Source organism: Pteronotus mesoamericanus, unplaced genomic scaffold, assembly GCF_021234165.1.
Source record: "Pteronotus mesoamericanus isolate MK-2021 breed Mesoamerican mustached bat unplaced genomic scaffold, CSHL_Meso_final contig_101, whole genome shotgun sequence".
Lineage (NCBI taxonomy): Eukaryota > Metazoa > Chordata > Mammalia > Chiroptera > Mormoopidae > Pteronotus > Pteronotus mesoamericanus.
Window position 1 is genome coordinate 11,046,425 of NW_026555001.1, and position 23,776 is coordinate 11,070,200.

At 40.8% G+C, this 23,776-nt stretch overlaps 1 protein-coding gene across 2 annotated transcripts in view; it reads right to left on the minus strand.

Moving 5' to 3' along the window:
• Positions 1–23,776, minus strand: part of LTBP1 (latent transforming growth factor beta binding protein 1) — a 367,328-nt gene that overhangs the window by 243,572 nt on the left and 99,980 nt on the right. For both annotated transcript variants that reach the window (XM_054567953.1, XM_054567945.1), the window contains exon 4: positions 370–539. In XM_054567953.1, the coding sequence (XP_054423928.1) occupies positions 370–539 (170 nt within the window). The remainder of the gene's footprint in view (positions 1–369; positions 540–23,776) is intronic.

Sequence of the window (23,776 nt, forward strand, 5' to 3'; positions counted from 1 at the left end):
TCAGACGTTTCGCTGGGAAGGAATCCTGGCTGGCTCACTCAATATTTTATCGATGTAAACATGTCAGGCGTACAACTACATCCAAAATTAGAATGAGCATGTCTCAGAAATGGAACCATCTTGCAGAAACAGAATTATAGGCAAGCCACTTCATATTCTTTTCCAACATCAAAGGACACTAACTGCCTTCCCTCGGAATAAGGAAATGCTGCTAACGTCTGGTTGATTTAAGAACCAATTTGGGTTTTTTTTTCATGGTTTTTAAATTTTATCTACTGTGACACATTCAAGTCATCTAAACCAAAAAAAATAGTGTATTCCATCTATGATACCAAAACGTAGAAAGATGATTGGCGGGACGATACTCACACTGAAAAGGTGCAGCAACTTGATCCTGACTGTATCTTAAAGGGAACGAACCCTCAGTGGACTGCTCCCCCGAGAGCACCTTCTGGGCTGCAAAGTACTTGGGCTTGAGCACGTATTCCTGGGTCTGGCCGTGATGAATCACCACATTCTGTGAGGAAAGGGGTGTCACTCTGGGGAGAAACAAAGTGAGGATAAAGGAATAAATAATGGGTATTTAAAAGTCAACTAAGAAGGAAAGAAGAAGAAGTAGGTTAAATTTAGAAAGGCACAAATTCCATGCCAGGCTCAATTTTTCCTTCCCATACTGCAGCCGGACATTTACAACAAAGGATTAATGGCGGACCCTTGGAAGCCTCCAGTGTAACAGGGACTCAGCCTGTCCAGTCAAGAAGATTAAGGATAAACAGGCCAACACCGGTGGATTCAAACAAGGGACACAGAGCGCAGCTACCATAAGCCTTCGTGCAAAACATGGCATTTATTAAAAAAAACCAAAAAACAAAAACAACATGTACATGAACAGGTACATATATTAAAAGATGTACTTTATATAAACTGATAAATAAGTAGGCAGCATTGAAAATGGGAAGAGAAGAAAGGAGAAGTAAAATATAAGAAAGGGATTGTGTAAGAAATTTCAAGAGTGTTTAGTGAAGCAAAACTGAACAATTGGAGCCTGTACATCAGAGAGGGGGTCATTCCTAACATAGAAGGAAAGATGGGCAACCTCCTTGAGCCTTGCTTTCCTAATCTGCATTGTAGAATCTCTGCCACACAGGGCTAAGAGGAAAATGCTTGTAAAAATCACAACACAAAATTGATAAGAATGTTGAATGATCTTTTGAAATATAAATTATGAGGATGACAGGAAAAAACAGGCACTCATTCCATATTTTATGCTATATCTCATAATGATTAAAACTGTACTATTGAGGTTATATGTTGTGTAATTACCAGTTTCTAAGAACAACAAGAAGAGTAAGAATGACTAATCAGAATCTCATTATTTCTCCAACAACATGAGCCAAGGCCTCTGGGGGACCCTGGAACACAATTACTGTGTTTTCACCCTGCTGGCCTGACCCCTGATTTTTCTGTGATGGTTCTCTTCTGCTGCATGTAAAGTATACTTTAAAATAATAAGCTTCACCCAGACTTCTTTGTTCCCTAAGAGACAGAACTGAAATCATCAGCTAAGGCTAATAAATAATGAAGAATACAAAGAAGATACACCAACTAACTCCAGAAAAAGGCTGAATTGCTACTAAAATTATATGGACAGAACATTTCAGCAGCAAACTGGGCCTCTGGAAGGAAATCTGTTCTCCAGTGTAATCTTAAATTTTATTGACTGTGGCACATTAAAATCCTCTAAACCGAACAAAATTTTTCCAAACCATGATACTTTAACTTAGGAAAATGGTTCACTGAGCTATACTCACACTGATAAAATGCCACAAAACCCCACAGACTGCCCCAAATGAGAGATGCTGAACAAGAGGAAAAAATGACACCATAACAGGTGAGTATGAAACGTAAATTGTCAATCCACCAGACACACCACACAGCGTCTCATCAAAAGCAGCAACAGAGTCCTGAATTAACTCAGTCTATTCAAGTTATTTCAGTCGGGGCTGATGACTGAGCTGTTCAGGGAGACAAGGTGTCCATGAGAAAGGGAGGAAAAGAAGTGGCTGGGATTAAGGGGGCTTCCCTCTTAACCAGTCAGTGATCTAGATCTATCACTTTGTATTTTTGAGGAGAGAATTCTTTATTCTTCAACATTTTCTAGAGGGACTTTGAGCATAAAATTACGTCCTTGGCAGTCTATTCAGTTCATAAACATACTTTAGGAGCATTTTCATAAATAAGAAATAATAAATGCTACTTAAACACCTATAGTCATTCAAATTGCTTTCAGAATGTCACCTTTATGATCTGGTCGGTATTAAGAGACAGTACTATGCCTTTCCTGTGACTACATAATATGAGATGATTTTCAAATGTCTTTTTTGAATCTTGGAGAATGTTATTTGGTTAGTAATATATGTACATCTATAGTACAATAAACTAGGTCACAGAATTTTACATTTTTTAAGCCAATGTTTAAAATTAAATCCCCATTACAAGAAAGGAATTTTCTTTTTTCTTTGTTTTTACTGATGGATTTTACTTATATTTTTATTCCTTTAAACTTGTATTGAATTTATTGGGGTAACATTGGTTAATAAAATGATGTAGGTTTCAGGTGTACAGTCCTACATACATCCTCTGTATATTGCTTTCGGTGTCCACCAGCCCCCAACAAGTCTCCTTCCGTGACCTTTTATCCCCCCTTCACCCTCTGCTACCAGCCCCCACCCTCCTTTCCCTCTGATAACCTCCACACTGTTGTCTGTGTCTATGAGTTTTTCTCTTTGCTTAACCCCTTTACCTTTTACTCCCAACCCCGTAATACCCCTCCCTTCTAAGAGCTGTCAGTCTGTGCTCTACTTATGCATCTGTTTCTATTTTGTTTGTCTTGTTCATTAGGTTCCACATATAAGTGAAATCCTACGGTACTTATCTTTCTCTGACTCGCTAAGTTCACTTAGCATAATACTCTCCAGGTCCATCCATGCTGTCGCAAAAGGTAAGATTTTCTTCTTTTTTACAGCTGAGTAAGAATTCCATTATGTAAGCGTAACACAACTTTTTTATCCACTCATCTACTGATGGACACTTGGACTGGTCCCGGATCTTGGCTATTGTAAATAACACTGCAATGAACATAGGGCTACATATATTCTTTTGAATGTGTTTTAGGTTTCTTCAGATATATTCCCAGGAGTGGAATCAGTGGCTTAAAAAGCAGTTCCATTTTTAATGTTTTGAATTCCATACTGTTTCCACAGCGGCTGCACCAGTCTGCATTCCCATCAATAGCGCAATAGGGTTCCCCTTTCTTCACATCCTTGCCAGCATTTGTTGTGTGTTGATGTATTGATGATAGTCATCCTGACGGGTATGAGATGGTATATCATTGTAGTTTTAATTTGCATTTCTCTGATGATTAGTGACAGTGAGCATCTTTCCATATGTCTATTAGCCATGTGTTTGTCCTCTTTGGAGAAGTGTCTATTCAGGTCCTTTGCCCATTTTTTCCCTTTGCTCATTTTTAATTGGATTATTTTTATTTTTTTGGTGATAAGTTTAAATTCTCTATAAATTTTGGATATTAACGCCTCATCAGATATATCATTGGTGAATATGTTCTCCCATTCAGTGAGTTGTCTTTTTATTTGTTGATGGTTTCCTTTACTGTGTAAAAATTTTTTAGTTTGATGTAGTCCCATTTGTCTGTTTGTTATTTCCCTTGCCCAAGGAGACATATCAGAAAAAATAATGCTATGAGAAATGCCCAAGATTTTACTGCTTATGTTTTCTTCTGGGAGTTTTATAATTTCATGTCTAACATTTAAGTTTTTAATCCATTTTCAGTTTATTCTTGGGTATGGTTTAAGAAGGTGGTCTAGTTTCATTTGTTTTTTTAGCATGTACCCCACTGTATGTTTTCGCCTCTTCTGTCAAATCTTAATTGACCATAAAAGTGTGAATTTAATTCTGGGCTCTGCATTCTGTTCCATTGATCTCTATGTTTATTTTTATGCTAGTAACATGCTGTTTTGGTTACGATTGCCTTATACTATAGTTTGATATCGGGACGCATGATTCCTCCAACTTTCTTTTCTCTCAAGATTACTGTGGATTTGGAGTATTTTTGTGGTTCTATATAAATTTTTGGAAAATTTGTTCTACTTCTGTGAAATATGCCATTGGTGTCTTGATATGAATTATGTTGAATCTATAGATTGCTTTGGGTAGTATATACATTTTAATGATGCTAATTTTTCCTATCTGTGAACACTATATATGCATCTACTTATTTGTATATTCTTCAACTTCTTTCTTCAGTGTCTTATAATTTTCCAAGTACAGGTCTTATATTTCCTTGGTTAAATTTATTCCTAAGTATTTTTTTATGCAATTGTAAATGGGATTGTTTTCTTAAGTTCCCCTTTCAGATAGTTCATTACTGGTGTATAAAAATGCAACCAATTTCTGAATATTGATTTTGTATCTTGCTACTTTACTGAATTCATTTATCAGTTCTAATTGTTTTCTGGTGGACTTTTTTTAGAGTTCTCTACATTCAGTATCATATCATCTGCAAATAATGACAGTTTTACTTCTTTTCCAATTTGGATGCCTTTTATTTCTTCTTTTTGCTTCACTGCTGTGGCTATGACTTCCAGTACTATATTGAATAAGAGTGGTGAAAGCAGACATCCTTGTCTTGTTCCTGATCGTAAGGGAAACACTTGTACAATAGTTTTTGCCCACAGAGTATGATGTTGGCTGTGGGCCTGTCATATATGGCCTTTATTACAGTAAGGTATGTTCCTTCTATTCCCACTTCACTAAGAGTTATCATAAATCAGTGCTGGATTCTATCAAATGTTTTTTCTACATCTACTCACATGATCATGTGGGGGTTTTTTCCTTCACTTTCTGTGGTGTATCACATGTTTTGATCTGTTGATACTGTAACAACCTTGCATCCCTCTAATAAATCCCACTTGACATGGTATAGAATCTTTTCAATGCATTGCTGGATCTGGTTTGTTAATATTTTGTTGAAGATTTTAGCATCCCTGTTCATCAGGGATACTGGCCTATAATTTTCTTTCTTCATAGTGTCTTTATCTGGTTTTAGAATTAGGATAATGTTGGCCTTATAAAATAAGCTTGGGAGTCTTCCTTCCTCTTGAATTTTTTGGAATAGTTTGAGAAGGATAAGTGTTAGTTCTTCCTTGAATGTTTGGTAAAATTTACCTGTGAAGCCATCCAGCCCAGGACTTCTTTGTTGGAAGCTTTTTGATTACTGCTTCAGTTTTAACAGTTGTAACCTGTCTATTCAAATTCTCTGATCTGATTCAGTTTTGGAAAACTGTATGTTTATAGGGATTTATCTATTTCATCCAGGTTGTCCAATTTGTTGGCATATAGTTGTTCATAATATTTTCTTACAATCCTTTGTATTTGGCATCAGTTGTTACTTCTCTTTCATTTCTGATTTTATTTATTTGGGTCCTTTCTCTTTTTGTCATGAAGACTCTGATTAAAGGTTTGTCCATCCTGTTTATTTTTTCAAAGAACTAGCTCTTGGTTTCATTGATCTTTTGTATTGTTTTTTTAAACTCAATTTCATTTATTTCTGCTCTGATCTTTATTATTTCCTTTCTTCTACTCACTTTGAGCTTTGATCATTGCTCTTTTTTTAAGTTCCTTTAAATGTGAAGTTAGAGTGTTTATTTGAGCTTTTCTTTTTCTTGAAATAGGACTATAATGCTATGAATTCCCCTCTTAGGACTGCTTTCCCTGTGTCCCACAGATATTGGTTTGTGGTGCTCCCATTTTCATTTGTCTCAAGTTATCTTTTGATTTCTTCCTTGATCTTCCTGTTAATCCATTCACTATTCAGAAGCATGTTATTTAGCCTCCATGTCTTTGTATTTTTCAATTTTTTTCTTGTGATTGATTTCTAGTTTCATAGCATTATGGTCAAAGAAGATGTTTGATAAAACTTCAATCTTCTTAAATTTATTGGGACTTATTTTGTGTCCTAACATGTGATCTACCCTAGAAAATGGTTTTGTGTGCACTTGCAAAGAATGTATAATCTGCTTCTTTGGGATGAAATGCTCTGAAGATATCAATTAAATCCACCTGATCAAGTGTGTCAGTTAAGGCCACTGTTTCTTGTTGACTTTCTATCTAGGAAATCTATACACTTAAGTCAGTGGGGTGTTAAAAGTCCCCTACTTTAACTTGCATTACTTTAAATCTCTCCTTTTGCGTCCATCAAGATTTATTTTAGCTATTTAGGTGCTTCTGTGTTGGGTTCATAAATATTTACAAGGGTTATATCCTCTTGTTGGATTGCTCCCTTTAACATTATGTATCGTCCTTCTTTGCCTCTTACTATAGCCTCTGTTTTAAAGTCTATTTTATCAGATATAAGTATTGCTACCCCAGTTTTTTTTTCCTTTCCATTTGCATGAAATATCTTTTTCCATTTCTTTCCTTTTAGTTTGTATGTATCTTTCGTTCTGAGGTGGGTCTCCTATAGACAGCATGTATGTAGGTCTTGTTTTCTTCTCCATTCATCTACCCTATGTATGCAGCTACCCTCTCTTTTGGTTGTAGCATTTAAGTGATTTCCATTGAAAGTGATTATTGATACATGTGTATTTATTGCCATTTTATTCTTTTAACCATGTTCCTCTGGTCATTTCCTTCTTCTTCTTCTCCTCCTTCATGAAGGCCCTTTGACATTTCTTGTAACACTGGTTTGATGGTAACAAACTCCTTTAGCTTTTTCTTGTCTGGAAAGCTATTTCGCCTTCAATATTAAATAATAGCCTTGCTGGGTATAGTCTGGATTGTAGGTCCCTGCTTTTCATCACTTTGAATATTTCATGCCAATCTCTTCTGGCCTGAAATGTTTCTCTTGAGAAATTAATCAACAGTCTTACAGGAGTTCTCTTGTAGACAATTAACTGTCTTTCTCTTGCTGCTTTTAAGATTTTCTCTTTGTCTCTAACCTTTGCCACTTTATTTATGATGTGTCTTGGTGTGGGCCTCTTTGGGTTCATCTTGTTTGGAGCTCTCTGCACTTCCTGGACTTGTGTGTCTTTTCCTTCACCAGGTTAAAAAAGTTTCCAGTCATTATTTTTTCAAATAGATTCTCGATCTCTTGCTCTCTGCCTTCTCGTTCTGGTACCCCTATGATGCAGAGATTTTTCTAATGTTGTTAAGCGTCCCAAAGGACCCTTAAACTATCCTCATTTTTTAAAATTCTTTTTTCTTTTTGCTATTCTGATTGGGTTATTTCTGCTACCTTGTATTCCAAATTGCTGATTTGATCCTCTGCTTCATTCAACCTACTGTTTATTCCTCTGGTATATTCTTCATTTCAGATATTGTATTCTTCATTTCTGAATGCTTCTCTTTCACAGTGTCTATGTCCTCTTTTATGCTTTCTATCTCTTTGTTGAGTTCTCACTAAGTTCCTTGAGCATCCTTATAACCATTTTTTAACTCTATTTCTGGTAAATCGCTTGCCTCTATTTCATTTAGCCCTTTTTTCTAGAGATTTCTCCTCTTCTTTCATTTGAGGCATGTTTATTTGTCTCCCCTACAGCAACCACGCCCCCACCGTTTTGGCTGCCTCTCTGTGTTTTTTCCTATGTATTAGTAGATATGCTATGACTATCAGCTGCTATGCAGGTGCTGACCACATGAAGCAGAATTTTCCTCAGCAGGACCTAGTGCCTGCTGAGATCTCCCTATGAATATGCCACTTGTGAAGCTAACTGAATTTGGCTCTGACGTTGTCTGAAGTTGGCCACTGGGCCTAGTGGGCCACTGAAGCCTCTTGGGAGAGACTCTGATGCAAACGTTGCCTGTGACTGGCCCTAGGCAACATGTTTGGAGCTACAAAGCAACTGACAGCTTGTGGCTGCCTCTGCTGGGCCTGTGCGTGCACAGGAAGGACTGTGCTGTGCCCCAAGGCCAGTCTGACCAGCACCGGGCCCTGGGGCAGGTCATCAAAAATCCCAAGATCTGCCTCTGCCTGGTTCTGCCTGTCAGGTTCTGTCACTGAAAGAGCCTCTGGTAGTACTTGAGTGGCATGACGTAGGTTCTGAGTGAGTCACCAGGTAGGGGCGAGAGTGTTCGCCAGATTGATACAGGTTCCACCTTGGTGCTAGTGCTGGGTCTGAGGCCACTCAGCAAATGTCCCAGGGTATATTAAGTCTAGCTGCCACCCGCTGGGTGTTTGTGCACCTTTACAGTCGGGCGGGATCTCACAGAGTCATCAGGTGAGACCAGCAGAATTTATCAGGCCCCAAACAGACCAAGATTTGGTTGTATGAAGGGAGGGCCCTACGCTACTTAAATATGCAAGGGGAAAATGGTCCCTGTCCTAGAACTGCACAACTCAGTCTGTCCCAGGTCCTGCCAGGAGCCAGATCTCACCAGGGCAGGGCTTCCAGGAACTGGAAGGATGGAGCAACTGGATCTCTCATAAAGGGAGGTGCCAGTCAGACTCGGGGGAAGGTGGGAGGAGTGGTCCCTGCCCAAGAGCCACAGAACTCAGTTTGTCCCAGATCCTGCCCAGACCTTGGTAGGGCAGAGCCACCAGGAGTTGACAGGGTAGTGCCACTGGAAGCCTGGAAAGTGGGGCTAGTGGATCTCCCATGAAGCAGAGGTCTGGTTCACTGGAGAGTAGGGGTGGGGGGAGGAATGGCCTCTGCCCTAAAGCCACATAAAGTCACTGACATTCCCTGAGTCTGCCAAGACCTGTGCACCACAACCCAGGCAGAGGACTCCTCAGCAGGCCAGGAGCAATGCAGGGGGGGGCATCAGAGAGTCCGGAGGGAGGAGCTATTTCTTTCCCTCTGGCTAATAACATATGAAGGGGAGTGCTACACCCAAGAAAGATGGTGTCTCTGGCATGGTATCATGAGGGCTCTTTTTCCAGAGCCACAAACCTCTGTCTCTCTTCACACGACTCTAATCCATTCTGCCTTTCCTTTGCCAGAACCCAGCCTAAGTGGCTGCAAATGAGATTTTATGTGTTGGCCTATTAAGAGGGCTCCCGTGTGTCTCTAACAGACTCTCTTCTCTGTCTAGTGGACAGAATGCCCACTAATTTTCACAGCTGGTTGTTAAGTGGGTGCCTATTCCTGACTCTGGTGCTCTGGGCTGGGGAGCTCAGCTTGTGGTTGGGACCCCACGCTTCTGAAGGGGAACTCCGTACAGCTGAGATATCCCCCCAGAAGCAAGGCCAGCCCTTTCCGCACATTCTCCCTTCCTACCAGTATCAGTATGGCTTCTGCTCTAAATCCTTGGCTATAAGACTTCTCTTCAGCTAGTCTTCAGTTGGCTATTCAGGTTGACTTCTCTATATTTTAGTTGTAATTCCAGTTTGGTCCTGGCAGGAGGTGAGTGTAACATCCATCTACTCCATCGCTATCTTAGATTAAATCTTGTAGTCTCAGGAAAGCCCAGGAAAATCCATCTTCGGCTTGGATTTTCCCATTCACAATGCCATGGAAGAGCACCCCACTTCCCTTGTCACTAGATTAATGATTTAAATCACTAAAAGCCTAAGGTTTCACATTGCAAACACTTTTGTTTCAATGATGTAAGTGTTGTTTTGAACTTGAAGGATGTTTGGTTGGGATGGAGTAGAAAGTAAACCAGCCAGACATATCTGGTGGGCTTGATAAGAACCACAAGTCTGCTCTGTTAACCTTGGGACAGGAGGAAGCCCTCCTTCTCATCTCAGGGGCAACTCACTCTCCAGCTGTGCTGTCACCCTGACACTGTGCTGCTGGCACCTGGTGAGGGAAATGCAGGCTCACTCCTGCTCAGAAGAGGACAGCCCAGCATTCCAGGCGGCCTTGGGGCAGCTACAACCGCATGTTGCTCCAGCCGCTGTCGCGCAGGTGAGGCTGTGTGTCTGCTTTCTAGCTGAGGTCTCCACTTCTCTCCCCTCTGAGTCAGGGAAGTGAGAGGCAGCAAGAAATGAGCTGAAAGATGGTGTACATATGAGTTCCTTTTCCCTAAATATAATAGAAAGGTAATAAACAAACAAGACCAAGGTATACCAGGGCTAGAACTTGAGGAACAACCCTCATCCATCACTACCTTAAGGAAATGAGCAATAAAAAATCACCAATATAATGGTGCTTAATCTTGCTACAGTAAACCACAAGTTACAGCACATAAACATGGAGCTGCACAGAACTGTGCTTCCCCTTCCTCCATCTCGCATGCAAGGTTGTAAACACACAGGCTCACAAAGATACACGAGACGGACTATAGCCCACTCTGCCCGACAGCCCCGTAGAGAAAGGGGCAAGCCATGCACAGTGGGCTGGTAGAGGGCAAGTAGAGGAAACTGTGCAATCACTCATTCCACAAATGCATGTATTAAGTATAATCACCGTCCTACTACTGCTCTCTCTCCCTCACTTCCTCCTTTCATAGTTGGTCTCTACCTTTTCCTCTCATCTCATCATTCACAGTTATTTACACTTTGCACAACCTCGGCCTTACAAATACATATCCCTTTCACTCTTTCTCTTTTCCTTTTCTTTTACCCAAGTATTTCAGGAAAAATCTCTCTCCCTTCATTTCAGCTGGGACTTTCTCCTCTTTCCCATCCTCTCGGCGGGGGGGGCGGGGAAGCTTACCTGTCATTAGTGAACATCAGATTTGTCATAACTAATTTTTTTAAAGGGTAGACTAAAACATTGGAGAGAAAATTAGAAAAATGAAGGGGGTAGGACCTCTGATTCAAATGGTTTTTTGGGCCCCTATATATCTCCCCTTCCTCCAAAGACACCCTTAAAATTTTAAGAAAGGAATAAAAAATATATATATTGAGTCAGGGTTGACATTTGGTAATTATTCAACAGTACAGCCACACCAGTCATTAAAATACTGAAATACTCTGATAAACAGCTAGCGACCCATGCCCCTCCCTAACCCCTCCACCAGGCACCCCAAGACATCCCCTCAATCCGTAAATAAGCAGTTGACATTTTGCAGATCTGGAGATCTCTGGGTCTCTGTTCAGCATCCCTTCTGATCAGTCAATACCTGTGCCACACAGGATGCTAAATATGGTTCATATTACCCACTAACAAACACGCGAGAGAGATTTCAACAAATCTGTAAGGGGTTCAAAATGGACTGAGAAATGTTGACTTCTGTAGCAGCAGGGAGGAAGCCATGGACTAAGAAAAATATTTTTCTACCTCGTTCTACTTCAATCTACAGAATGAAGCACATTTTACATAGAGATTCAGCACCCACCTACATATGTCTGTGTTTTGATATAACTAAAACAAGTTTTACAAAACAGTATTTACACTTATTATGTGCAGGACACTCTGGAATGTTCTCCTCTCATCTACTGTTTAAACGACAGTCTTGAGCCACTGCACTGATTTCATGATCTCATGACTCCCTGGTTAGTTGCAACCAATAGCTTAAGGGCCTTGGTCGAGAATCACTCTTAGAGGGCACAGGCACAGAGGAAGCCATCCTGTCAAGGGGCCACAGAGTTGTTCTGGATGCTGAGACCAAAGAAAGCAAAGGGTGGTAAGAACTGGGGCCGACCATTGGTGTTTTCTGAGATATTGCAGGTTCGGTTCCAGACTACCACAAAAGACAAGTGTCACAATAAAGCGAGTCACTCACATTTTTTGGTTTCCCAGCGTACATAAAACTTATGTTTACACTATACTGTGGGCTAGGAAGTGTGAAACAGCATTATGCCTAAAAAAAACAGTGTACACATCTTAATTAAAAATACATTATTGCCAAAAAATGCTAACCATCAACTGAGCCTTCAGTGAGTCATAACTTTTGCTGATGAACGCCTTGCCTCCATGTTGCTGAAAACACAGATTCTGTGAAGCACCATTAAGTGCAATAAAAAGAGGTTATGTTTGTTTATGGAGGCAACGGTAGTCCCCACTCTAGCAAACAGAGTATCCAGAAGTCAAGCTTCTACTTCCCTCAGAGGAGAAAAAAAAATGCATATTCTCTAAAAGAATTTACTATGTGGTTTAAACCGCAAAACTTACTTCTCCAGAGTAAGACCCCTCATTCTGGCATTTTGGGTTCCCCCAGCATAAAGTCTGGTTTCCCACATTCCCTAAAAGGATGCTTGCCAAGCAGCAAGGAAGACAGGGAGCCCCAAGAGAAGGATCGCAAGGCAGAAAGGAGTCATAAGAATGGAAAACATAATTGAAATTGTGCAGACATTTGACTAGATGGTGAGGAATGCAAGTAGTGGAGTGGAAACAAGAAGAATCCATTCAAATTTGACGGTAGGAACACCCTCCTTCAAGAAGCACAGAGATGTCGGCAATGGACCCACACAGAGGGAGAAACCCAGGCACCTCATGTTTGGCCTTGCCTGAGTGGGGTATCCCCAGACACAACACTGCGAATGCTGTGTCAGAAACAACCCATGTTACCAACTTTGGTGATGTAAACGCACAGGATTAGTCAAAGGAGGATGGAAAATTCTGCAAGAGGAAGAGAAGAAGTAAAGGGAACACTGAGAGGACCACTGCCCTCATTTTATAAAACAGAGAGTCACCAGATAACATTCGTGACCGTGACAGATGAAGCTGAGAGAAGTAGGTTTAAATGTGCCGTTGAGGTTCGCACAGACAGAAACTATGAATGTGAAATAAAGACTTTGAGAAGGGTGAGGAGCAAGAGGTAAAGGAATTAGCTAAAGCCCATCTCCTACAGCAAGAAGTTTCAGATCACATCTAAAAGGAATACGCCAAGAAACGGCTGGAAGGAGGTGATTACCGGAAGGGCTACTCGGATCTGAAGTTAAATGAGAGAGGGCCAGGGACAAAGAAAAAGGGGTCAAGGGATGCGAAGGTTTCAAGCCTGTTTGACTAGAAGGATATTTTGGTTCAAGGCCAAGGAGAATAGTAAGAGCAAAGAAGTATGCGGAGTTATGGCAGTCAGGAGAAAGAGCCAGTCTGTGACAAAGATCATTATGTTATCTGATACTCTTAGAGACAGAAATATGGGGTCCACCTTCGGGGCGCAGTTAGGAAAACCCTCCAAGTTTAGGAAAAGTGATGTTCTAAGCAGGACCGACTTCTCCAAAGACAAAACTCTTTCAGAAGAAATATGGAACCACACAGTTTTGGAGGATATTTATTTAACGGTGGGGACATAAAGAGAAAATAGGGGTGGGGAGATCGGAAGGGGAGGGAAACAAGAATGACCTAGGTCCAGAAATGATAAATGGAGGAAAGCTTCTAGGAGTTAAGGAGAGAGGACCACCTGTAAACTACTACAGAAGAAAAACCAAACCAGAGAAATAAAAAATTAGAAAAAGTCCTCGGTACCATCAACAAGGCTGTTTCAGTTGTGACAGAAGTGTGGCTGCACAGGGCGACACACAGGTAAGTGGCACACCGGTGACACGCGCAAAAGAACAAACAAGGAACGCAGGCCAGAGGTGAGGGGCACAGTTGGCCACCTGAACACTGGCACCTGCGGAGACCGCCGCATCTTTGTAAGCAGTATAACACCCTCTTTCCTTAAAAGAAGGGATGAGTCACACATTGCTTACGCTGCCGCCTTCAGAATGGCAATTTTTGGTACAAGAATGGACTAAACTGTTCCGTGTTTCTACCAAATCCATTATTTGACCTGTGGAGCGGGTGGAAGGATCTGGCAACACATGAGTCCCTTTCCCTTTAAGAAAAGGGCTTTGGCCTCACAGAAGGGAACCTCCAGCAGGCCATAAAAACATTTCCCACAGAAGGTCATTCTGACACAGTCAAACCCTTTCCCCTGTGATTAGTGCACTTGGGTTTATAACCAGAGCTAAGAAAAGCCAGTGCTTCAGCAAGAGGCCACAGAAAAGTCACCTCCAGTCTTCTGGGGCCAGTTTCTGTCTGTAAAATTCAAATGATCATCTGTGCCCTGGTTGGTGGCCCTATACTCACGTTGCCTGGCTGGCAATCTACAAGGAAAGCTAGTTTATAACTGAAAATGTAATGAGATGGGAAAAAAAAACTTTTTTAAGCATCTTTCCTAGAGCTCCTCGCAGGAACAATATGGCACAACGTTAGGGAGAACACTCCAATAAACTGCTTAGCATTGGATGAGGTGCTGTAAAGACAATACTCCTTTCTGAGGAAGGTGAGTCCAATCAATCTCTGGCTCTGGCTACGCCAAGAAGGTCAATACCCGTTCAGGGTCAGGTATGAACGGTCGGCAATAACAGAGAAGGGCTGGGCGCTACCCCAACAATCTTCCATGTCCGCTCTTCCCTCTCAGCCCCCAATCTCTCCTCTAGAGAAGTGTCTAACCCAAGGTGTCACACGTTGACCTCCCATGTCTCAGAATGACCCTGGTTAGGAGAGATTTTTCCGGAGAAGATTGCTATGAAAACAGCCAAGGACTCCTCCACCTCCTGTAATCCCCCATTCCTAGGAGCGGGGTACAGTAGAAGAGCTGTAACGAAGAGAAGACTAAGAAGCAGAGTGCACGGCCTCCTCCTGGAAAGGTCAATAAAATAATTATAACACTTGGGAGAAGGTCCAAATGTCTAATGGGCCGATTTGAGGAAGACCCATGAACCAAATATACGATAATTTTTAGCATGATTAAAAGAACTATGATGGACTAAAATATTTTAAATACGTTTCAATGCATCTATTCATGAATAAAAAGTCATAGGTCCCTTTTGGAGGATGTTAGATAATCAACTCTATTTGAAAACTGGTCAATGAAAGGAAAAAATTAAGCATATTATATACTTCCTCATGACTGGTAATTTTATGTATCAGTTTGGAGGGTGTTTTTGGATGAAACCAACATGTAAATCGGTGGCCACTGAGTAAGTAGATTTCCGTCCATAATGTGGGTGGGCCTCATCTAGTGAGCTGAAGGTCTCAATAGAGCAAAAAGACCAGCTTCCCAGACTAAGGGAGAATCCTGCAGCAGACTTTGAACTTTACCTGCACCACTGGTGCTGCAGGTCTCTGCCTGCTGGCCCATTCTTCAAACCTGGACTCGTTAGCCCCCATAATCACATGAGCCAATTCTTCACAATAAATCTTTCTACACACACACGCACGCACACATGCACACATGCACGCATGCGCACATGCACACATTCTGTTGGTTCTGTTTTTCTTAAGAAGCCTAATATGCCCTGTGATTTACCCTATACCAACTGCACCTCAGCCAAATAACTGAGGAAAGAAAGTTTCTGTTTAAGAAATTTTTCCAGTGGAGGGAGAAAAGGAGTGATAGAATCAAAACACCATCATCTGCAACCAGTAATGAAATGCAGGCAGTGATCATCAATGGCTGCTAATATCACAAGACAACAAGGTGTGTCCCTGACGGAAGAGCACGCCGCCACTTGTGAAGTAGCCCAATCAATAATCAAATCTAATTTTGCTTCTAATGTTGGGATTCAGGACATTGTACCCCAAACTGTGGCACCCTGGTATATTACATACCTTGAGCTGAAGGAATTTTAAGAAATGAAAAGCAGAGCGGTCACTCTGACCCTTCACTCTTCTCTGAAACATGTCATAAAACTCACCTGTGAAAAGTGCCATTACTGTACCAAAAGGAAGGAAGACATTCTTATCACCAGAGACATTGAGTATAGGGCCAAGAAACTAATCAAGCAAACCGCATTAATCCACGGAAGAGCACGTCGCCACTTGTGAAGTAGCCCAATCAATAATCAAATCTGAATCTGACCAAGCCTGTAGATCTATATGTTATTTACAGGAAATGGTGGGGGACAGAATACATGGCACTATCACAAGGTTGCAGTCAACAAACTCTACAGTTGGTAGAAAAACCCACAGATTAAAAGAAGTTTAAGAGGCATGAACCTGTTGCAAAGGATGAACATTTTTTTAAAACCTGATTTGAACAAATAAGCTGTTAAAAACTTGTGCAACAATTAGACGAATTTAAATACCTGGATTTTTAATGACATAATGGTCTTGGGGATAGTTGTTAAGAACTCCTATCTGTTATAGATACATGATGAGATATTTAGAGGTTGACTTCAAAATAATTAGCGGGGGAGGGAAGTAGGTTGGAGAATAAATGAACACAGTGGGTTCTAAGTTAATAATTGTGAAAGCTGGGAGAGGAACACTTTGGGATTTCTTTATCCTATTTTCTCTTTTTTTAATATGTTTACTGTGTAAGAGTTTACATCATACAAATATATGAGGTTATCTTTTGTAATTTTTGAATGTGTATCAAATGAGGTCATGTATTTATTTACCAGTACTTTGAAAAGCAGTAAACATTACATAAAAAATATTATTCCTTATTCACTAAAAGGAAAACAAATAGCAAGAGAGAGGACAAAAAACATGAAAGAAAAAACAAATTCCAGTCATGCGCATCTTCTCATTATTTCTGCTTTCAATTATCAAAGCTACGTGCTCATGGGGCAGACACCCTACCTGCCGAGGATGAGATAACCATTCAAAAGCTCTGAGAAGGGCAGAGGACTAAAATCATCAAAACTTTGATGTGAGTAAGTTATTTAGCAAGTAACCATGGAAGGAAATAATGTTAATAAGAAAGTCCTTAGCTTTCTCACAAATGAGCAGCTACGTTTTGTTCCTTGCGACAGTGTCCCTGAACACAAATTTAAAAGGAATTGCAGCCATGTCCTATTTATCGAAACTAAGAGGGGCCAGGAAAAAAAAAATCTAAATACAATCCAGGAAAATTCCAAAATCTAAGTAATAATTATAGCTTCTACCCTATTGGGAAAGTGCCAGTTGCAAGGCTTTTGAATCCAATTCTCAGAACCAAATCCTAGCACTACCGCTATGGGAAGGAAGAAAAGGATTGGCTCAACTTCCTCATTGCAACCTAAGAGGGATGATATCTACCTCACAAAGTTAATGTGAAGAACTAAAAATGCGATTTTTCTTTAAAAATGTGTGAAAGTATTTTTAACATGCTACCTAATGCTCACACAGGCTGTCAGACGCTCACTCCTCCAGCAGTCGGGGCGACACAGGAACAGAATTCCGCACCCCCCCCCCGCCCCCATCTGCTAAAGTGCAGTGCAGAGTCAGAGACTGCCCACATGGAGAGTTAAGAGTAACACAAAACTTGTTTCAAAGCTTCACTTTTTAACAAAAGTCTGGAATTATTAGTAAACCATGGGCTCCAAATTTACAGTTGCATTGAGCAGCCCGAGGGGCAGCTGTTCTTACTGGTCCACCCACAGGGGAAGACCCTCTGTGACGATACAATGGAGTCAAGGAATCCCACACACCACAACACTAGAGACTGGAGTTCAGCAGTTCCTCAAAACAGAAGTACTGTATGACCCAGCAATTCTACGTCCCAGCATATACCCAAAAGAACTGAAAGCAGGGACTCAAACAGATACTTGGACACCAACGCTTACTGCAGCATCATTCCTAACAGCCAAAAAGTAGAAAAAATCTAAGTTCTTTCCTTCAACAGATAAATGGGTAAAAAAAAAGGGTTTTATATACATTTGTGTGTGTGTGTGGGGGGGGGGAGAGAGAGAGAGTTCGTGTGACATGAACATAAACTGGCAACCAAGACAAATGGACTGGAATGTGCATGTGTGAACAATGATGACTTCACTGTACTAGTCGGTGGGGGCAGTAGACGCCATTGAGTGAGTGTGTGTACTATGTGGTCGTCATATTCAAAAGGACTGAGCAAGGAGAGCAACGAACCTGCATCGAATTTTGCGTTAAGCTTGAACATTCCTCCACAGAAACTATCTGGGTGATTCAGAGGCCACAGCTAAGGGCAACTGGTGATTGGCAGCTTCATTATGACAATGTGCCTGCTCATGCATCACATCTTCCGCAGAGTTTTTCAGTGAAATATCAAATCACCCAGGTGACCCAGCCCCACTACAGCCCAGATTTGGCGCCCTGCAACTTCTGGCTTTTCCCAAAACTAAAATCACTTTTGAAAAGGAAAAGTTTTCAGACCATCGATGAGATTCAGGAAAGTACAATAGGGCAGCTGAGGGCATTGGGAGAACGGTGTGAGGTCCCAAGGTCCCCACTTTGAAGGGGACTGAGGCATCATTATCCTATGTACAATGTTTCTTGTATTCTATATCTTCTTCAATAAATGTCTCTATTTTTCATATTACATGGCTGGAAACCTTCTGGACAGATATACAATATAGATATATAATATGTGATAAATATATTATATATGTAATATATAATATAAATATATGAACAATAGAACATTACTCAACTGAAAACAGGAATAAAGTTCTGGGACATGCTACAGCATAAATGAACCTTGAAAACATGCTACAAAGTAAAATAAGCCACAAAACAAACGGGCACATTTTATATGATTCCACATGCATGAGGTACCAAGAACATGCAAATTTAGGGGCAAAGTAAAATAGAAGTTACCAGAGAATGGGGGGAGGGGAGGAATGGGGAGTTGTTATTTAATAGGGACAGAGTTTCCGTGTGAGATGATGAAAAGGTTTTAGAAATAGATACTGGTGGTGTCTGCACACAGTGTACATGTAACGAATGCCAGTGTACGGTTAAAATGGCAAAATTTTACCACAATTTTAAAACCCTACATGAAAAAGACTCCAGATTCCTTTGGGGACAAGGGAGAAACAGCACTGTAGTGTAACAGGGAGGAAAAAGCCAAGCTTTTTTGTCCCCTCCCCCAACCTGGTCACTCAGCAGTTTTGGATGATGCAGCGGAAAGGTTGTTCAGCTCGGCCACTTCCAAATGTTTTCGTCAGCTTTTCAGCAACTGTTTAAGACGCCAATGCTACAGTAGTGACCAGGTGTGTGGTTGTATCCCCCATCTTCTCATTTCAATCATCCTTCGTCCGCCTTTCTAACGCTCATTTTGACCGCTGCTCCTTGAACCACGTTATGAGACTTCGGCCTCGGCAGCCATAGCACGCGATGTTCTCCAATGACCCTGTTCTGAAGCACGGCAAGGAATTAACTCCGGCTTGCCGGTGCGGGCAGTGACCCCTGCCCGCTTGCCTGGGAAGCCTTTCACACCCTACTTAGCTCATTCTCCAAATTCTTCATTGGTGTATCCATTGTATTTATATGCAGTTTTTAGTCAGCTCTCCATCATGGACTCTTAATGGCAGCAGGAAGAGACATATATGGTTTTGATTTTGGATGCTTTTATACATGCCATAACCTGCAAACCTGCAAGAATGGAAAAGCTAGCGGGAACATGTCAGACAATGTGTTCTACAATTTTCCCTTCTTCTAGCCAGCATCTCCCTTACAGTGAGCTCGGTGGAAGGCACCCAGAGAGAGTCGGGGATGCAGATGATGGGCACAATGATGCAAGAGCTCACTCCTCCAGGACGCACCGTCCACAGGGTTCAAGGGGGCGGAAGGGTAGCCGCATGGAATCGGTTTCAGGAAATTCACATCGCACTTCTGCCCACGCCCCTGGGTCCCTGCGAGGCACGGATCTAACATCCAAGTCCTCTAAGTCTCAGTTCCTTCATTTACAAAGTACAGGCTCTATGAGATGGCCTCCAAAGTCCCCAAGCTCTGACATTCAGTTGCATGACCAGGAGCTCCAAAAGTGTTCTCTAATCACGTCAAAAAATATTTCACATAAGAAAGTACTTTTAACATGTAGTATGCATGTAGACATCTGTTCAGAGTAGGAAGAGAATCCCCTTGGGGTTTTATTTACCCACATTTAAGCTAAATAAATATGATGCGAAAATTCTTACAATTTTTACAAATTCTTAGAATCTTTACAAATTCTTACAATCGAATGCAATAAACTCTGTTTTTCACAAATGGTCTCTCTTTTTTTTTTTTTTCCCTACTGCACTTGCTACTAAACTAGGTCACCTAAGTAATAAATATTGAAAGCATTTAACCAACTTCAAATATCTGTTCCAATCTCCTCCTAGGGCTTGATCCAGCAGAAACAAAATATCCTCTGTCCTACAGGACCTGAACTGTCCACACTGCCGGAAATGTGGGGAGTTTTCTAAAGCCAATATACGTGGTGGAAAAAATATGGCTTATTTCAATGCCTGAGGGACAATAGGAAACATTTTTAAAAACTCTAAAAACTACAAAGCACCATAAAATTATCATTAATGACAATCCTGTTCTTCTTGCAAGAATAACTTTTACAAATCTCACTACCCTTGATATCTCTGCAGGACTTGTAAAATCTGTACCTTTTTTTTTCTTTTCATTTCCTGGGGTGACAGTGGTTAACAAAATTATACAGGTTTCAGATGTATAGTTCTATAATACATCACCTGGACGATGTATTGTACGTTTCCCACCCCAAGTCAGGTCTCCCTGCCCATTTATCCCCCTTATACTCTCTTCCACCTCCCCCCTCCCCCCCTCCCTCCCTCCCGGCAATCACCACACTGTGGTCCATGTCCGTGAGTTTTTTCCCTCTCTTTTTTCTTTTGTGCTCAATCCCTCCACTCTCCCACCCAGCCCTACCCCTACAGCTGTCATTCTGCTCTCTGTCTATGAATCTGTCATGATTTTGCTTGTTTAGTTCAGTTTGCTCATAAGATTCCACACATAAGTGAACTCACATGGTATTTGTCTTTTACTTAGCATAATGCTCTCCAGGTCTCTCTATGCTGTCACAAAAGGTTAAAATGTCCCCCTTTTTACCAGCCGAGTAGGATTCCATTGTGTACCACAGCTTTTTGTGTGTAACCACAGCTTTTTTTACCCACTCATTACTGATGGGCACTCGGGTTGCTTCCCTCTCCTGGCAACTGTAAGTAACACTGCAATGAACATAGCGGGGTTTATGTTCCTTTGAATTAGTGTTTTGGATTTTATATATCTACATATGTTATAAACTCCATGTTACATCATGCTGAGTTCCCGTCTGGTGTCATTTTCCATAAGCCTGAAGAACTTCCTTCAGAATGTCTTATTGTACAAATCTTCCATTTTCATTTTTCTGAAAATATTTTATTTCACCTTCATTTTTGAAGAAATTGTCTTTGGACCTACAATTCTAATAAGTACAATACATAACTCATTTCTTTAGCTATCTTTTACAAAAACAGACTAGTTTCTTTACACTTTAAAAATGTTCCATGCCCTGCCTGGTGGGGCTCAGTGGGTTGGGCGCTGTCCTGCAAACTGAAAGGTCACTGGTTTGATTCCTGGTCAGGGCACATGCCTGAGTTGTGGGCCAGGTCCCCGGTTGGCGGCATGTGAGAGGCAACCAATCGATGTTTCTTTCTCTGCTGTTTCTCTCCCTCTCTATCTCCCTCCTTTTCTCCTCTCTAAAAATAAATAAATAAAATCTTTTTAAAAATGTTCCACCATTTTATAAGCACCTTTACTCCTGATGAGAAATGACCCATCATTTACATCATTGTTCCACTGTATAGAATGTATCTTTTCTGTCTGGCTGCTTTCAAGGTTTTTTGTTTATCTCTGCTTTTTAGCTGTTTTACTACAAAGTGCTGAGGTGTGGTCTTTGTATTCATGCTACTTGAGGTTTGCTGAGTGTCTTTCATCTCTAAGTTCGTTTTTCACCTAACCTGGAGGTGTCAGCCATTATTTCTTCAAACAAAATTTTCTGCCACATTCTCTTCCTGCCCTCTGAGACTACAACTGCAGGTATATCAAATTACTTGATATTAATTTCTTGATAAAAAGCACCAAGACTTTGTCCATTTTTAATAATTTTTCTCTTTGTTCTCGATAGGAGGTAATTTCTACCAATCTAGCTTCTAGTTTACTTATCCTGTCTTTTCTACATTCATGTTGTCTACTTTCCTATTAAAATTCCCCATCTGTTGCTTCATTGTAACTGTTTTAAGTCCAGCATATTTATAATAGCTCCGTTTAAAGTCCTTGTGCAGTAATTCTAACAACTCGGTCATCTTGGAGATGTTTGTTGTCTATTGACTGCTTCTCGACTATGAGTCATATTTCCTTTCCTTCTCATGATTGTTATTACAGAAAGGATATTATGAATATTGTTTTGTAGAGACTCTGTATCTTCTTCTGAAGAATGTTGTTTTGTTCCACCAGACAGTTACTTGGCTAGATTCAAACTCCAGTTCTGTTTCCCTTACAGCGTTCTGTGGCTGGGCCGCTCAGTTCTTCCAGCTTTCTGGCTGCTGCTTCTCACTGGGTCCTTCAGAGTCGCCCCGTGGGTCAGCCAAGAATTTGGGCAGAGTTTCTACTGAGATGTAGGGGCTCCCCTTTTTCCTGGACATCTCCCCCTCACTTTCCAGCCACAAGTGCCATTCACCTCCTAACTCATCAAGCCAAAACTGCCGCTTTCTGCCCTAGGTCTAGCCATCCCCCTCAGCACAGCCTGGGAAATGCCATCAGGCACAAATAAAATGGAACGTATAAATGTTAATTCTACCCAGTGCAATTCACTCTTTCCAGAATCGACTCCCCTCCAATTTCTGTCTGCTTTCAGTTGTCATCTGGAGCCTTCAAAGAGAAGATGATTTTCTATTTTGTCCATGGTTTATAACTGCTATCTGCAGGATGATTACTCGAATAAAGGTTTGCTACTATTCGCACTGCCAGCATAAAAACCCTCCCCATGCATATTTTAAAAAGAGGTTTCTTTAAATTTCAAGGTCACTATTATTCGACATTGATATTTATATGTATGATGGTTTTTATAAAGCATGCAATAGAAATACACATTCCTTGTCAATTTTGATGTAATTAGACTACCTGAGGAATAGTAAGGATCTTAATTTTTAGTTTCACAGCCGTTATTTACTTACGCTAATATAAAAAGCATAGGGTATAAACTTGGAAATGATCACATATTATGTGTATTTACATTTGGTAATAGATTTATTTTTAAAGTGGGGAAAATATGTCCACTTTAGAGAAACGAGTAGGTTTTTTCCCCCCATTTGAAAGAAAGCATTCCCTCATATGCAGTTCAGGAAACCTTGGGGTCTACCAGCATGTGCAACACAACTTACGAAGGCAGCCTGTTTGCCAAGGCCAGCAGGATGCATCAAATTTCTGGCAACAGGGAAATCTGTAGGATCCAACTCATGGACCAATCAAATAGCATCATTATGTGGTACTCACTAAACACTGCAAGTCAATTAGAGTAAATGGCTTTATGTAGTTCCCCAGAATATATCTGCAATTTGTGTGATCATGGTCTGGTATTCTGTACTCAGCAGCAGGACAGTTACAACTTCATTGATGAAAAGCAGTGTTCAGATGGTTAGAAGACTGGACAATCAGCTAGTCCACTCACCTCATTCTGCAGATGGGGAAACTGAGGGCCACAGGAATTAACTTACCCAAAGATCAAAAATGTAAGTAAATTCAGGAGTGACAGAAACAAATCTAGAGCCAACTCCTTGTTCCAGTATCTTACACCCTTTCTCATGGATTCATGGGGGAGGAAAGTTAAGTATTAAAACTATATCAGAGAGAAAATTATTAAGACAAGAAGGAAACAAAACTCCTTAAATTTTTACTTTCTCACTGTCTGGCAAGACTGGGCATTTTTTTCTTGCTTATGTGTTTAAAAAATAGAGACAGCAAAATAAACTTTTTCCTCTAAAATCATCTTGCAGAACAATTAGTAAAAATAATTACCAATTGTTCACAAATATGAAGAACTACAAAAGCTCCACTGAAAGTTGTACATGATTAACTTACATCACTACTCTGCTACCTTTTCTTGCCAGGACCCAATTTACCCTGTTAAAATCTCTTTTCGCATCTTT